Here is a 16263-nt window from a genome sequence, read left to right on the forward strand (position 1 = left end):
GAAATGGTTAGGAATCCCGACAAAGTTCTTTGTTGCATGTTTTTGTTCGCTATTTTGGGGGTTGACCCTGCACAAAACCTGACAAAATACAATAGGTGGTTACGTGTGTACATGTAACTAACCAATAACAACATTGCGATTACGTAATTCATGCATAGTGTATGAGCGCAAAACAAAAGATGTGCAGGGTCGTGGACCTTCCAACATAAATCTTAGCCTCTTTGTTTGCTCCTTTGATGTTTGCCGGGCTTCCTAACCATTTCCCTATATTAACTATGAACTGAGGATTACCTTATTATAGGAATTAACGTTTGTGTTAATTAAGGTATTTGAAGTTAAGGCGACCTAAATTAACGCGAATCGAAATGAAAACTACTTCCCAATAAAGGAATTTAACGCGAAAGAGCGGGTAACATTTAAATATGAAGGAAATGAACGCGACGTACACAAAGAAAAACACTTCTTGAGACAACAGGAACAAGTTTATTTCAACACTAGGCGCGTATAATCCGAGACGGAACAATGTTCGTGATACTTAAAATAACCGAAACGTGTGGGTTAAGCGAAGGAATCTGACCGCTTCCAGCGTTCTTCACAGTTTCAGTGATACCGGTAGATTTTCACCCTGTGCTTTCCTACAAGATTAAAACGTCTGGACTGTATCGAGAAATTGCGGTCAAATTAATTGAAATTAAGGTCGCGGAAATTAACGCTCCACTTAATTAACGGTACGGAAATTAACGTTAACAAAAATTATCGCGACTTAAATTAACGCCAATTTTTGAAATTCGTGTTAATTTCATGAAGCGTTTATTTCCAATAATAAGGTAATGCCAGCATTGGTCTTTTATTTTTTCTTCTCAGCTCCCATATTCTGTTTGGCCGGATCAATAAGAAGCCAGCAAAAGTTGTCGAAATTTCAAAACCTTTCTCGAGTAGCAACGGTACGGTGCATAGCACTGTAATATTACTATTTTTATCATTTAAAATGAGACATAAAAACGGAATGTTGTGTTGCACATTCGTAAAAGTATCCAACAATCTGTTTTTTAAACACAAGTTTTACTATTTCACTGCTTTTAATAATATTTTTATAACTTTTATATTTTATTCTTAGTTACACAAAATATTGTAACACGAAGTCATTCTTTATTATAGCTTTACTTAATTTATACACTTTTAAGAAGTTTATATTTTGCTATTTTGTATTTTCATTTCGTGGCGCAACTGTAAACTACCTTTTCAGCTAGGCGTGCTGACCACGCTAATTAGATTGTATTGTATTGTTTTAAGAAACGTGATCCTAACTCATAAACTTCATGTGGTTTTTTCTTCGCATTTATCAAGATGTCTTTCCACTTGATCACTCCTCAAATTCATTTCCATCGACGTCTGGTGGTGTTGGCAATCTCTTGAACGACAGCATGCCACAGAACACATTACAGCCATCCATTCTGTCTTAAGTGCCAACTACTAGGCCACTCTATATCTCCTTCAACAGCAGAGAACATTTAGTTAATTTATATCATCATTTTTTTTAAAAAAGAGTTTATGAGACCATTATCCCAAGGAGCAAAGAGAGTTAGTCTGGAGAGTTAGTCTGATTCTGGAGATGGTGTGTGGTGGTTAGACGCTTATACGGCGTAATGTAATGACAAAGTCCCTACGTTCAAAGATGTAAAGCATGGATCCTTTCCAATCTGTTAGACAGCAATATACCTTTGGTGTTGTCGATATATAGCATTTCTTTTAAACTGAACAATTTTTCTGAGAACTTCAGAGATCAGAATTGGGATCATGTTCTCCTACCTGCAACACCGGCACTTTAACAAAGCACCACTTGTTTAGATCAACATGTTTTCTTACAGGGGAAAACATGCTCCACAACTGCATAACCTCCTCAAGAAGTACATTACAATTTTTGATGGATAACCCTGTGGAAAACACCCATAGCATATTCCGTTTACAGACAAAAGATTCTGACTCTGCTGATGAACTTAGGAAGAAGGCAAAGTCTATTTTCCAGTCAAAGGATAAACAGGCCCACTTCAGATCATTTTTCACTACACCTAAACAGTTTTCATTCTCACATAACCAGCCTCGCTTTTCTAAGGGAAGTTGCGCTGAAGTACTGTCCTCTATGTTTACAAAACTCTGTCAGAGTCCAGGGCAGACTCTCTTCAAAAAACAGATGCGACACAGGTGCTCCAACGCATATCACTCTGCCAACGATGTCCTCCAATATTAGTATAAAAATTAATGTTTTACCTCTAGGATATCACAATGAAATCAAACCAGACTAAAAAACGATGCGATTAACCTCATTCTAACATTTACAGCCAGGATAAGAATTGGCCACTCTTGCATATTGGTATTCACTCCTTCCACGATGTATGCTGCAATGAATCAACTTCATGTCGACTGCATAAAGGTTTTCTAAAACAAAAAGTAAAAAACTTGGTGCGATTGCAAAAAAAGCCATTCATGATCCTGCATCAGCCAGGCATGTACCTGATGTCCAAAGTGTTTACAGTGGTGAAACATTTACAGGGGCAACAAGATTCTTCTACTGAAATCTCAGGCGTGAACACTTTGGGAATTAGGTACATGACTGGTTGATGCAGGATCTTGAATGGCTTTTACTGTATCAATCGGGAATGTACCTGATGCCCAAAGTGTTTACAGTGATGAAAAAATCAACAGGGGCAACAGAAGATTCTTCTACTGAAATCTCGGGCGTAAACGCTTTGAACATCAGGCACATGCCTGTTTGATACAGGATCTTGAATGGCTTTTTCTGCATCAATCAGGCATGTTCCTGATGCCTAAAGTGTTCACAATGATGAAACAACGACAGGGGCAACAAAAGATTCTTCTACTGAAATTTCAGGCGTGAACACTTTGCACATCAGGTACATGTACATGCCTGGATGATGCAGGATCTTGAATGGCTTTTTCTGCATCAATCAGGCATGTTCCTGATGCCCAAAGTGTTCACAGTGATGAAACATCAACAGTGGCAATAGAAGATTCTTTTCCTGAAATTTCAGGCGTGAAGAGACACGGATAGGGAGGAGTTTGACAGAGTCATCAGACAGCTAAACAATGAACTCGCCAATCTTAATCCAGCTGCCCAGCCACTCTCTTCTTCCAACCCTGGGCAAAGTCAAATTCATAGCAAAAGCGCACCTTCACCCAACAAGGCACCTCCTCACTGCAGAAAATGTCCCCATCCTGTTCGTGGAGACAAGAGGGATGACAATAATGCACGGGTAAAATGTAGTTTCTGCGAAAATTGCATCTGGACAGTCAGTTGTGCAAGTTGTCTATGTTAATGGCACAAAGCAAACCAGCCTGGGAGTAGTCAGAGTACACGTACTCGCAACAACCAATCAGTTCCACTATCGAAACCAGATTCTCAGGCTGCTATTCGCATGCATAACTGTCACTAGTTAAGGCTGTCACTAAGGGCCGGGGGCCGGGGAATTCCCCCGGCTACTACGTATTTGAGCCCCGGCTACTTTGAAACCAAACCAAAACAATGGAAAGTGGAAACTACATCAAACAACAAAATTGTGAATTAAAAAACCCTTTAGTTTATCAATACAAACTCTTATTGATCTTTTAAAGAGAGCGATATTACAATTGGTGCGAGGCTCTGAATGAAAGCGCGTAATATTGAACGATGTCAGCTGCTTTCGAAAGCGCGCGATTTTGCGACGTGTTTGTTTCATTCACATTCTTTTGTTGTCGGAGTGTTTGGCTCTGTATGGAAATGGCATCCAGAAAACGGAAAGCAGAGGTCGATAACCAAAGAAACTGGAATCCTTCTTCTGTCCTGACTCTGCTTCAAGGTAAGGTTATAATTTACTGAACAAGAAACAGTTTGGGTTTAGTTTCGATCAGCGTTTCTCTTAGCCTTCGAAGCGACCACCCGGGATGATACGTGAATGAATTTGCAAGATCCCGAGTGGTAGTTGAACTGTACATGATCGTACATGCTTTGTATGCGTTCCAGTTATTGCTTTGCCTGAAAAAAAATTGTCTCGTCCTTTTGTATTCCATATCACTGCTGAAAGTTTTGACATGTTAATTTCTCAAGGCAATGTTTTTCTTTAAGAAAAACTGAACCAGTTTGACGTTCCCGAAACGTTTTCGACGCCATCTTTTCCGCTCGTGGTCACGAGTTAGTTTCATTCATTTGCAGTCTTTTTCAACTTCTCTTTTCTGTCACGCCATTAGTCACCAGTCACGCCGGCCGTTTAATTTGGTGTCTTGGTGTATGTTATCATTCCGAATCCCAAAATTGATAGCACCGCACGTATTTCTGTTAGATAAATAAAAATGCCAAATGTTTGTTTTATGTTTTATATTTGAACTGTATTGAGATACAGTCAACGGACACCTTCGGGACCGGCCGCAGCTGTCCGTCTTAGAGAGGTGTTAGCTCTACAGAGAGTCGAGGTAACATGACACCAGTAATTCTGATAAAATAAAGCTAAACCTTTGCACAGTGCAACAAACCTTTGCTATAACAAGACTAAAATAATAAAAGGACCGTATTTGCTTTTTAAAGCAAAAATTGAGAGCTTCTACAGACTGTAAAACTGTAAGTAGAAAACGACCTCTTTAGTGTCCATATACGTAAGCAAAGACGTAATCCGTTAAAGCATCATTGTTTGTGGTTAGTAAGCTTGGTATACACGTATCCTTAGGGCGCGGACTAACTTTGCGAAGTTTGGAAGTGTTTTCACTAATAAAACATGATAAAAATATGCAGAATAAGTAGAATAAGATGAAATAAAATATGCAGAATAAGTAACTGGACCTTTAGAAATCAACTTCTTATAAACCCTTGTAAAACAATGTTAATTATTTTTGGCAGCAGAGCGATGGTCAGCAAAGTAGAGGATTTTCGTCTAACTTTATTAGGAAAGGAAATTACACCAGCTGCCTGTGCTAAGGACCTGGGAGTCATTCTAGATCCCTGCTTGACATATAATGATCACATAACTTCAACAGTGTCCAGCTGCATGGCGCGCCTGGGCCAGATTAACCGGGTTAAACATGCTTTTGACAAAACCACCTTAACTATTTTAATTAATGCCTTAGTCTTAAGCAAGCTATATTATTGTTGTAATGTTTGGTGCAACACATCAGAGCACAACCTGAGCAGGATTCAAGCCGTACAAAATTTCGCAGCACGTATCGTCAGCAATTCAAGGAAATATGAACACATCTCCCCAATCCTCAAGGTTTTAAAATGGCTTCCTGTAAGACAGCAGTTGTATTATCGCCACGCAATAATGGCCTTTAAATGCATGACTGAGTGCGCACCAATTTCTAAATATATTCAAAGAGTTACCATCAGCAAGCGTACAACGAGGAACTCCCAAATACTAAATATTCCTTTTTATTATATAGCCGCGAGTGTTTTACTGGAAAATAGACCACCCGTAAAATTCATACGAAACTGCATCCGGGACTGTAGTGGCGTATTTTCCATATCCTCACTAGTGAGGATATCGATGACGTCATTTCCCGCCTTTACACGGTTGTTTGTGCAAAGCAGCCAAAGCCGGTTGGAAATGGCGAGCTATCAAGATCGATTCGTGAAGTTCACTGAAGCCAAAATAAATGCCTTACTGAGGAGCAGGGAAATGCTTACACGAAGAAGAAAACTTCTTATGACTTGAAATTATTTAAAGAGCTTCTTGCTTGTGGAAAGTCAGACGAAGAGAGCCGGGAAAATCAAGAAATTCCAGCCGTCGAACTGCAAGACTTCGCGATCAGAAATCAGTAGTAAAGCGGTGAGTTTGAGCAGAAACTGATTTCAAAACGGCGAATTATTTATTGTCAGTGACATTGATGAAAGCTAATAAACAGACTGTTTTTACATTTACGTTATACATCTTCTGAAAGCTTCAGTTCGCGAAAATTGTCTTTCAGTTTGGCAATTTGCTCAATTGTTATATTTAGCCGTCGCTCGTGTTTAAGCTTTTGATTAATAAAAATGAACTTTAATTTTTACTTCATGCATGATTTTTGTCTATATAATAAAAAGAAAATTACACGGTGGCTTGAAGATATGAATTTTATTTTCTCGAGGTAAAAGCAATATTTTACTCATTCGCTGCGCTCATTTGTAAAATATTGCTTTACCACTCGAAAATAAAATTCATATCTTCGCGCCGCCGTGTAATATCCTCTATGTATTAAACTGCCACAGGACAAAGAACTTTCTATTTCAGGACAGTTAAACTCTAGAACTCATTGGACTCTACTCTTAAGTTGAAACCAACACTAAAGGACTTCAAATGTTGCCTGAAGAGGAGCTTGATTTTAATTTTTTAGAGACCTGATTGTTTTACCTTTGTTTGTTTGTTTGTTTTAATTACATTTTAATAGTGTCCGATTTCAAAGTGTCCGTTGTCCGTCTTAGAGAGGTGTCCGTCTTATAGGGAGTTTGGTTACAATAAAATGACTGAACAACGGCAGGGACCGTCACCAGGTGTCCGTCTTATAGAGATGTCCGTTAAGAGAGAGTTGACTGTAGATCACTGAGTGTGATTTTGAAAAAAATGTATGTATGTTTTCATTTTAATAAAATCATAGAGACAGGGAAAACTAGCGACCAAAAAACTCAACGACTCAAAAAAGTATATAAATGAAAATGATAAAAAGTACAAGGGTTCTTCTTTTAGTGAGACATTTAACAAATAATGATTTGTAATTCCAAAATTACTAGAAATGAAGTTAAAGAATCTTAGAAGTCGACAGCAAAGCGGTCTTGTGAAGGTCAATGTCAACCTCAGAGTCCAAGTCAGGATGCGTCAAACACATTTGATAAGCAAGCCTGTGAACAAGGAAGTAGCCATGGCGTAAGTGCGTTTTCTGACAATGCCATTAAATGTGAAAAAAGCCTGTTTTCATCCAAGCACCATCAACGCGATTTCTGCAAGGAAGCTGATTGCTGCAGTGTGAGCAAGAATGAGGCACAACAGCTTTCAAAGCAAAGTTACCAATTCCAGCACAGCTGGTTGTTCAAAACGTCATTATCATTCTGTCTTACTACTGAGATTTGGTGGCCTGTGTATGTAGAAGGTAAAGGCCTTTATTGTTTACCGTGTAGAAAGCATGATACATTCAACCCCCAAAACAAATCCGAAAATTTTAACAAGGAACCTTGCAAACGATTTCGCCTTGAAGCTCTGGCAGACCACCTCCAAACTACACAGCACAAAAACGCTGTATCTGCAGAGATGCTGCAGAGGGTGTCCTGCTTCCAAAAAACACTAGATGAGCGTGGAAGAGTTGCAGAAGATGTGCTTGTCAAGGTGTTTACAGCTGTGTATTGGCTAATGAAAGAGGAATTATCAAACAACAAAATAAAATCACTTCTTCAGATTCTTGAACAGGTTGGAATGAATGATTTGAAGTATTTCCTATACCGATCCCAAGATGCATTGAGAGAAATATTCCTCACACTTGGAAAAACTGTTCAGGATACCTTTCTCTGCAAGCTCAAACAAGCAGCTCACTTTGGTCTTTTAGTTGATGACGTAACAGATATCTCTGTTGCTTTACAAATGATATCTTTTGCACAGTTTTACAACAAATCGGGTGGAGTAGTTGAGACTGGGTTCTTGTCAATTAACAACCTTCTGGAGGATTCGCCATCTGCAGATCCTAGCACCATCACCAACTGCATCATAGAAACGATGGATAAGTTCAGTTTAGATTCCAAAAAGTTGGCATCTTTTGTGTCAGATGGAGCATCTGATATGACTTGCTCCAGGTCAGGTGTTGCCACGAGGTTGAAAGAGTTGAACCCTCAACTCATTAACTTTCATTGTATTTGCCACAGATTGGCACTAGCTTGTACTGACACCTTGACAAGCGTGTCTTACATAAGTAGTGTCCTGAAATGGTTGTCCCAGTTGTCGTATATGTTTCAAAATTCACCAAAACGCAAGCTGAAATGAAAGAGCTTACATTGTCAACTGATAAAGCTCGCCGTCAAGTTACAAGGCGTCTGAAAAAGGCATGTACCACCAGATCGCTTTCATTTGATGCATCAGTTAAGGCAGTATATTCAGATTATCCCGTTCTACTTCATACCTTAAACAGTTTGAAGGATGGTATTACCACATCTCTCAACCATGAGTAAGATCTTTCAAAAGGGAGCTGTAGATTTTTCAAGCATCGCGCCAACAATTTAATACATCATGGGGCAGCTTGATGGGTCAGTTGAAACAAAGTCCTCTATCAGCAAGCTAAAACAAGATCTCCAAGAAAATGGAAGGCTGGGTTTGCTGGACATGAATGCTACGCAGTATCACTATCAAGTGTTGGAAAATCTGTTGTGCAATTATGTGGATGCCTTGAAGACCAACATTGAAAACAGATTTCAGGAAAGTCTGTCTGTGGTTTCTGCTTGGTCCATATTCGACCCACTGAAAGTCCCAAACAAGGATCACCCTGACTTTAAGCTGTATGGAAAATCCCAGGTGCAAACAATAGCCGATCACTTCACGAGTTTCCTGCTGATCACAAGTAGTCCATTCAAGAGGAAATGAAAACCAAGTTTGCCAAATTGAAGTATGACATAATCACATGGAAACAAGATCTTCCACTAGAATGCAATCCATCTGAGTCTCCATGTAAAGTAACAGCAACTGAATGGTGTCTGCAGCGCATTTGCAGTCTCTCGCACATTTACCCGCAGCTCAGAAATGTGGCGGACATAATGTTCTCAACGCCTGTGTCCAATGCCTGGCCCGGGAGAGGTGCAAGTTGTGTGAAACGTGTAAAAACAAGGTTTCGTTCAACCTTAAAAATGACATGCCGCCTTCAGTCACTGATGCAAGTTTCCATCAATGGGCCAGCTGCTGGAACGGAGGATGCAAAAGACCTGATTGAGAGATCAGTAAAGGATTGGACCACTGCCAAGAACAGGAGGAGACTGCCAAGGAACAGTTCAACCCCAAAGAGAATCTCAAGAGCGTTATGTTGTCGTTGATGCTGTAGTCCAAACAGATGCAGAAGGGCCGACAGAAGAGATTCAAATTACTGTCAGTGCTGAAGAAGAAGAGGAGGCTTTCCATAAAGCTTGTGACCTTCCAGATGCCCCTGGTGATGTTGATGATGATGACGAGGGCTTTGAAGATGATGAGTTTTTTTAGGACTTACTGTTGAACTATTTCAATGTTGAATCTAAGCCTAAGTTATTTTGTTCAACATACACTGTTTCTGTTGAAAGCAATTATAGAGCAGAAACACATTGTAAAACAGTTTCATTTCTGTGACAGTAACCTGTTTCACAAGATATTCAAGGACGTAAATTTTTCGTAGGACTGAATTGAAGAAAAGAGAGTTAAAAGATAAATATCCCATTGCCCAAGTCAAATCATAAATGTTTTGTTGGTCACCTTCAGATGTTTTGTCATGATAAAAGCATACAAGAATCAAGAATGACTCTTGAAAACTAGCCAGAACAGGTCTTGTCAATGCATATATAGAGAGAACACTTGTAGTAATTTAAGTTGGAGTGGTATAAAAATTGCATTGAAATTAATGCGTTTTGAGAAACGTTTTGTTGCCTAAAACCTAACCCTCCGCACCTACCCCCCTCACCAAATCAGGGTTACAAACATGAAAAGTTAATGACAGCCCTGTTAAGTAGACAACATCTTTGATGTAACTGAGAGGCTACTGCCCTCCTACACTTGCCAGTCATCCATAGGTGGAAAAAAGTGGCAGTAATGCCTGCACTGTAATTCGTTGGAGCCAAAAGAACTTCTCAAAATAAACGGATAAAAAAGAATGGTCAAAGAAGATTGCGTTTTGGAAGATGCAATAATTCATTTTTTACATGATACCACTGCAATGCTGAACAGGGGAAAACTGTGCCATTTTAAGAATCTCGATGTAAAAAAAAAATGGAAAGACAACTGGAAACTACAACAGCATCCACACCAATTGATTCAGTAATTTTAAACGTCAAAGAAAAAGAGTTGCTGACAAACATTGGACAAACAATAACGGTTAACAAATAATGGAATTTAAACTCGTCGACAAGGTTGAAGATGATTTCCAGTTCGTACTGTGCAGACTCTGTTATTTTTTTCCGTTTCTTGTTTTGATTTGAATTAGCGATATGTGAAAGGTCACAAAGTGTAACATTTATGAATACTTCCATAAAGGAAATGAAAAGTTTATGTTCTACCATTGTGGAAGAAAGTGAGTTAAAACAAACCAATATCAAGGCAGTTGCAAATGAGGCAGGAAGAAATGACATCCCTACCTTACCGTGCAGTGGGTTTTGTTGTGGAGAAAGGGAAAGAAATGCCTGCCCATGTCGAAGCACACAAATATTTTGTACATCAAGTTGTCATTGTGGAATAATTAGCAGAAGCATGTGTACGAACTGCCGTCGTGTCTCACAGGATGATGACAACGTGGGTCTCTTAAAGAATGAGTTATTTTTCCAGTACTGAGTATTAATTTACTGCCTTGTATACACTGAGAAATAAAAATTGGAATGTCCCATTTTGTTATAATATCATAATTTTTTACATTTTTTTATTCGCTCCTTTTAACAACCTTACAGGACCTGGAACATGGTCTAAATGAGGTCAGGTTAAGGACAATTGCGACAACCAATCAATCAATCAATCAACTTTATTAAAAGAGGGAAAGGGAAAAAAAAAAAAAATAAAAAAAAAAAAGGGCCCCAAAAATACCCCAGCATTTTTTCCCAAAAAAAAAGGGCCCCCAAAAAAACCAGCAGTGTTTGCTGACATTGATGTGCACAACCGAGTGCTGCTTGTTATTGCTTGGCTTCAGCAATACTCAAAGTTGCACGTCCCCACGCATATATTCGGAATTTCTGAACATACAGTGGCAAAGGAGATCTACCATGTTGTTCCGGTTCTGATTGTGAATTTTTGACACCACATAAAATGGCACTCGATGCAAAATTGTCGCCAATTCCTGAACATCTTTCCTTTCTTTCCCAACACCATGGGTATCATTAATGGGACCATCCTACAGATTCGCCATCCTTCCGGGCCGCTTCAAGCAGAATGTTACCGTGGAGATAAACGTTGCCACTTTATGTCATCACAGGTGATTGTGGATGGAGACCAAAACTGGAGACCAGAATATAGAGTGGGTTACTCATTCAGGACTTCTTGGAGTCACTACTGATAATAAGCTAACATGGTCACTTCATATTTTGGAAGATAAGAAAGCCTTCGCAAACAACGTGAGCCTCATAAAAAGAGCAGATTCCTTCCCAAAAGCACTCTTTTCGACTTGTATTTTAAGAAACATTATGGTGCAATATTCACGTGCCTCAACACAAGAGAAGTTCACTGCGAACTTGCCGCAGATCTCACCACTATGGAATTTCTTCAAGTATAAAGAAGGCTCTTTTCATATCGTGGTTACCCCAAGGTTCTAATTTCTGTCTGGCTCAAAAATGGTAGGAACAGAGCATGAATAGCACCTGATGATAGAAGGATGGGACAACAACCAGCTTAAAGAATTCTGCGCCAATGGAGGTAAAGTGGCAATTCACCATTCCAGAATAAATGTTCAGAGGCTACGGTACAGACTGTAAAGAAAGCACTCAAGAAAGCCACTGGAGATACTGTGCTCACCCCATTTGAGCTCTACACCTGTCTTCTTAAAGTTGCCAACCTTGTAAACAGCAACCCATTGGCAGGATACCAGATGATCCTGATGATAGTGCATACCTATGCTTAAAGGATATCTTTTTAGGAAGACCAACCAGCGCAGTTCCTCCAAGGCCCATTTTATCACACAGAGAAACCCTGCCATCGATTTAATTTCAGCCAAAAAAATGGTGGATTTCTTCTGGAAGAAATAGGCTAGAGATGTTCTGCCGCCTCTTGTACCCAGGAATGCTGAAAGAAGAAATGAAGCAGTAAATGAATTCGCCATTGTGGCTGACTCTAAGGCAGTTCATGGTAATTGCAGCGCGTTTGCATTATTGAAATGTTCGCAAACAGCCAAGATAAACCAGATTTGCTTAGAATCTTTACTGTTCCATTTCCAATTTAATGTCGAAGTACCCAAATATTGCGTACATCAAGTTGTCATTGTGGAATTATTAGCAGAAGCATATGTATGAACTGCCGTTTTGTCTTACAGGAAAATGATTGTCGGTATCGGATGATGACAACGTGGAAAGAGTTATTTTTTCAGTACTGAGTGTGAATTAACTGCCTTGTATACACCGAGAAACAAAAAATTGGAATGTACCATTCTGTTATACATAATATTATATTACAATTTTTTTTATTAACTCCTTTTAACAACCTTACAGGACCTGGAACATGGTCTAAATGAGGTCAGGTTAAGAACAATTACGACAACCAGCAGAGTTTGCTGACATTTATATGCACAACCGAGTGCTGCTTGTTATTGTTTGGCTTCAGCAATACTTAAAGTTTCACGTCCTCACGCATATATTCGAAATTTCTGAAAGTACGTGGCAGAAGAGATCTACCATGTTGTTCCGATTCTATTTGTGAATTTTTGACACTACATAAAATGGCACTCGATGCAATAGTGTCGCCAATTCCTAAACATTTTCCTTTCTTCCCAAGCACCATGAGTATCATTAATGGGACCATCCTACAGATTCGCCATCCTTCCGGGCCGCTTCAAGCAGAATTTTACCGTGGAGATAAACGTTGCCACTTTATGTCATCACAGGTGATTGTGGATGGAGACAACAATTGGAGACCAAAATATAGAGTGGGTGACTCAATCAAGACTTCTTGGAGTCACAATTGACAATAAGCTAACGTGGTCATTTCATATTTTGGAAGATAATAAACAAGAAGAAACATTTAATAGATATTTAACCTTCTTAATTCTATTGGTGCAATCGACGGCACCATATATGCATTCAACCTCCTACAGTAAGTGCAGTCAATTACTTCAGCCGCTACCAGCAACATGATATAGTTGTTCAAGCAGTTGTCGATGGAAGAAAATGATTCATGGGTGTTTCTGCTCGATATCCAGGAATAGCATGCACGATGCTCAAGTCCTAAGATGCAAAAACAATGAAATCCTGCAAACACCGGTTAACCTTTGAATCGTTTTAATGTTGAAAAGCCCTGATGAGTGTGGCAATGCCACTCAATTAAATGCCATTATGCTACTCTGCAGAGCGGATGGAAACTTTATTCAGCAATCAAAGCCTTGATAGCTAACATTAAATGGGGGTGGGGGTTATTGGTTTCTTATGGGGAGGGGGATATTGAAGTATGAAGTTGCTTAGTCATTTGTAGTGATGTTTAATAATCGTCACACAAAACATCTCCTAGTTTGGCTTCTAATGATATCTTATATATCAAGTCATTAGATATGTGTTAATTGTATACTTTACCCACTCACGTTATTTTAATTACTGTTCTTAAGGCCACATATTCAGACATTTCCTAATAAAGAAAGAAAACCAGGTGGAAATGAGGAAACAGTTGCTGGGCAAAATAAATCAGAAGTGCAGAGACACAATAAAACATACCAGGCCAAAGAATAAGGCAAGTAGCAACTGTGAAGTGTTTCCTGCGCTATAATAAATCCAGATACAATATCTTATCATAAATTGGCATAAGATTTCTCTCATTAACATAACCTTTTTCATTTAAAACGTTTTTAAACTAAACCAGTATGCCATCAATGTTTATGTACAAACACGGCTGACGAATTCCTGCGGTTCTGCCGGTTGCACGCTGTTCTTTATTTTCCCCACCGGGTGTGAAAAACTGTTGCCAGTGTCATTTTGCAGCCCTTTAATTTACGTTCCTTTCTTCGTCCGAAGTGAAACAGCCCAGCCACAAATTAAATATGGTGTGGTACACCACTTCTGTATACATGGTGTTAGTCGTATGACTTCATTAAACCACTAAAAAACACCAAGGAATGGAGCCCAATTGACGCTCATGGATTCTGTTTATGATTTTATCATGGGTTGCGTAGTGAATAAGACAAAATACCTCATATTTCCATACTGGGCTGTGGTGCACTGTTTAGACCTATGTACAGTGTCTTTGACACACCATGGTTGATGACAGATATGGTTTTATCCAGAGAAAATTTGTCGTTAAACGAAGCGTTCATGTAGCCTGCATTGCAAATTGCATGAGCACAAGAGGAAAAGGAATGTGACAACAAAAGTGGGCATGCATGGGCGCAGTAACGCTACAGCCTAAGCACATGTTGAATGAACCGAATAGAACGCATGTCAGAGAAACGAAACCTCTCTCAATTCCTTTATATAAAATACAAAAAAATACAATTATTTAGGACAAAAACGTAAAGCATTTTCGTGACGTTCGTGCTTTTGATCAAGTCTCACATGAGGGTCATCATGTACTTTGTCCTGTCAACCAGAAAGAAAAGAGAACGTGAAGAAAGTTTAAGTACTCTATCAAAAAGCCTGGCAAGGTACAAAACTGGAAACACTTCAGTGCAGGAAGTTAAGGGCTCCTTTAACTCTTCTAACACCTCTTCCGACTGCCTCCAAGCCTATAGGTTCATCATCACCATTAACTGCTTCAGCACCACTGGTTGCAGCTACACACACTGACACAATTGCAAGTTCTGAGGAATTTACTGTTGGGTGAGTTGGCGACTGAAAAGTAAAGTATAAACACGCAACTGTAGGTTATATATAGAATGAAGTTGCGCATGCTGCTTCAAATTTGCAGACTCTATTGAATTTCCTTTTGACTAGTTCTGCTATCAAGATGGCGTTTTCTTGATTTTCTCTTTGATTTATGTTGAAATCATCTTCACCTTTTTGAAACAACAAACTGGTTTCTCAAGCTTATAAAATAATTCTTTGTATTGCAAAGTAATAGTAATGAGGTCTTTACTGCAGTTGCCACTCATGTTTGTGCTTACTACAACATTTAAATATTAAATATCAACATTTAATAATTAAATATCATGTGACCACTGTTTTTAGTCTTGATTTCCAGCTGCTTTTTTAATATATATCATTAATATATTCAGGCATTGGCTGATAATTTATAAGACTACCAAAAAACCTGTTAAGTTGGCTAGAGGAATCTACATGGGAAGGATCAATAGTGCAGATCCTGAGAGTAAGTTACATGTACTTATTCTTGTATTTAGCCGGTATCTGGACATCTTATGAACTCAGAGGATCCAGGCTGGAGGATTTAAGGTGAGTTTCAACCAACGCTGACCTAACAATTATAGGTCGCATACTATGAGAAGCGTCCAGTTTCAATACCTGAAAGAACGAACCATTTAAATGATACATGAAGTGAATTTTATGAATTAATACACATACATGTATCTCATTACTGAATAATACAGTGCCCCAAAGAATACAAGAACACCGGTTTCTGGTTTCGCACCCCAAGAAACTAAATGATTTGAGTGATTTAAAGACAAAAGGATTACAGGTAATCCACTTGAAATGCAATTTAATAAAATATGTGGCAGTCAATACTGACTGCTTTGATACTCCCACCAAGAGTTTTACAATATTGACAATATTGCTATTTGTCATGGAATTTCGCTCTCATTGCAATTTTTTTGCCGCCAGAAATATGAATAACCATCGCAATAATTGCCAGGAATTTCGCTTCCCACCATGATTTAATGGCCGCTGAGATATGGCAGAACTGCAATACCTTGAGCACTGGAACAAAAGAATCACTGTGAAAAGTTTAACTTTGTTTGATTTTCGATAGAAATGAGTTGCCATCCTCTCTTAAGTGAGCTACCCAAGTTGAAAGGCAGGCTAGTTAAGACCCCGCCTATTACAGTATTACCGACTCAACACACATGCCAAGATATCAAAGATAAGACTCCTTTCTCACACTAAGACTAAGAGAGAGCGAAGCAGTTAACTGGGAAGGATGTTTGTCAAGCATGCAGAGAGGACAAAAATGTTTATTGTTGTGCCAGTCAAGGGGAAGTGGGAAGTGAATGTCAAGGGACATATGAAGATTTAGACCACCTTCAAAGCAATCAAGAGTACAAAGAAAGTGCCCCATGCTCAAGACACAACTTCCAATGGCACTAAAGAATTGTTTTCTATTCTAGCCACGACAGACGTTCTTCTGCTATCCCTAAGATGTTGCCCAGAGTCACAGGCACTGGTCATAACCACTGTGTGCTTTAAAACTGGTAGCACTAACAAATCAAGTAAAATTATAAAGAGGAAAACAACAACAAAGACCT

General features: G+C 39.0%; 1 protein-coding gene and 1 long non-coding RNA gene across 2 annotated transcripts in view; one reads left to right on the plus strand and one right to left on the minus strand.

The window, feature by feature from the left end:
* Positions 1 to 478: 478 nt before the first annotated feature.
* LOC144653000 (uncharacterized) overlaps positions 479 to 16263 on the minus strand; it is a 41562-nt gene continuing 25777 nt past the window's right edge. Inside the window, exons 2-3 of the long non-coding RNA XR_013570648.1 lie at positions 2321 to 2436; positions 479 to 1492 (exon numbers count right to left, since the gene is read on the minus strand). This is a non-coding gene — a long non-coding RNA (uncharacterized LOC144653000). The remainder of the gene's footprint in view (positions 1493 to 2320; positions 2437 to 16263) is intronic.
* LOC144654077 (E3 SUMO-protein ligase KIAA1586-like) lies at positions 6180 to 7985 on the plus strand. Its single transcript, XM_078514185.1, has 2 exons — positions 6180 to 6446; positions 6963 to 7985. Exon 2 carries the CDS (start codon positions 7263 to 7265, stop codon positions 7983 to 7985), a length of 723 nt encoding a protein of 240 aa, XP_078370311.1. The 5' UTR covers positions 6180 to 6446; positions 6963 to 7262.

Source organism: Oculina patagonica, chromosome 5 (genome assembly GCF_052425735.1).
Source record: "Oculina patagonica isolate OP01 chromosome 5, crgOcupat, whole genome shotgun sequence".
Lineage (NCBI taxonomy): Eukaryota > Metazoa > Cnidaria > Anthozoa > Scleractinia > Oculinidae > Oculina > Oculina patagonica.

What these genes read in the sequence shown, in the direction of transcription:
- LOC144654077 (XM_078514185.1), top strand. Translation starts at nt 7,263, where the DNA reads ATGCTGCAGAGGGTGTCCTGCTTCCAAAAAACACTAGATGAGCGTGGA.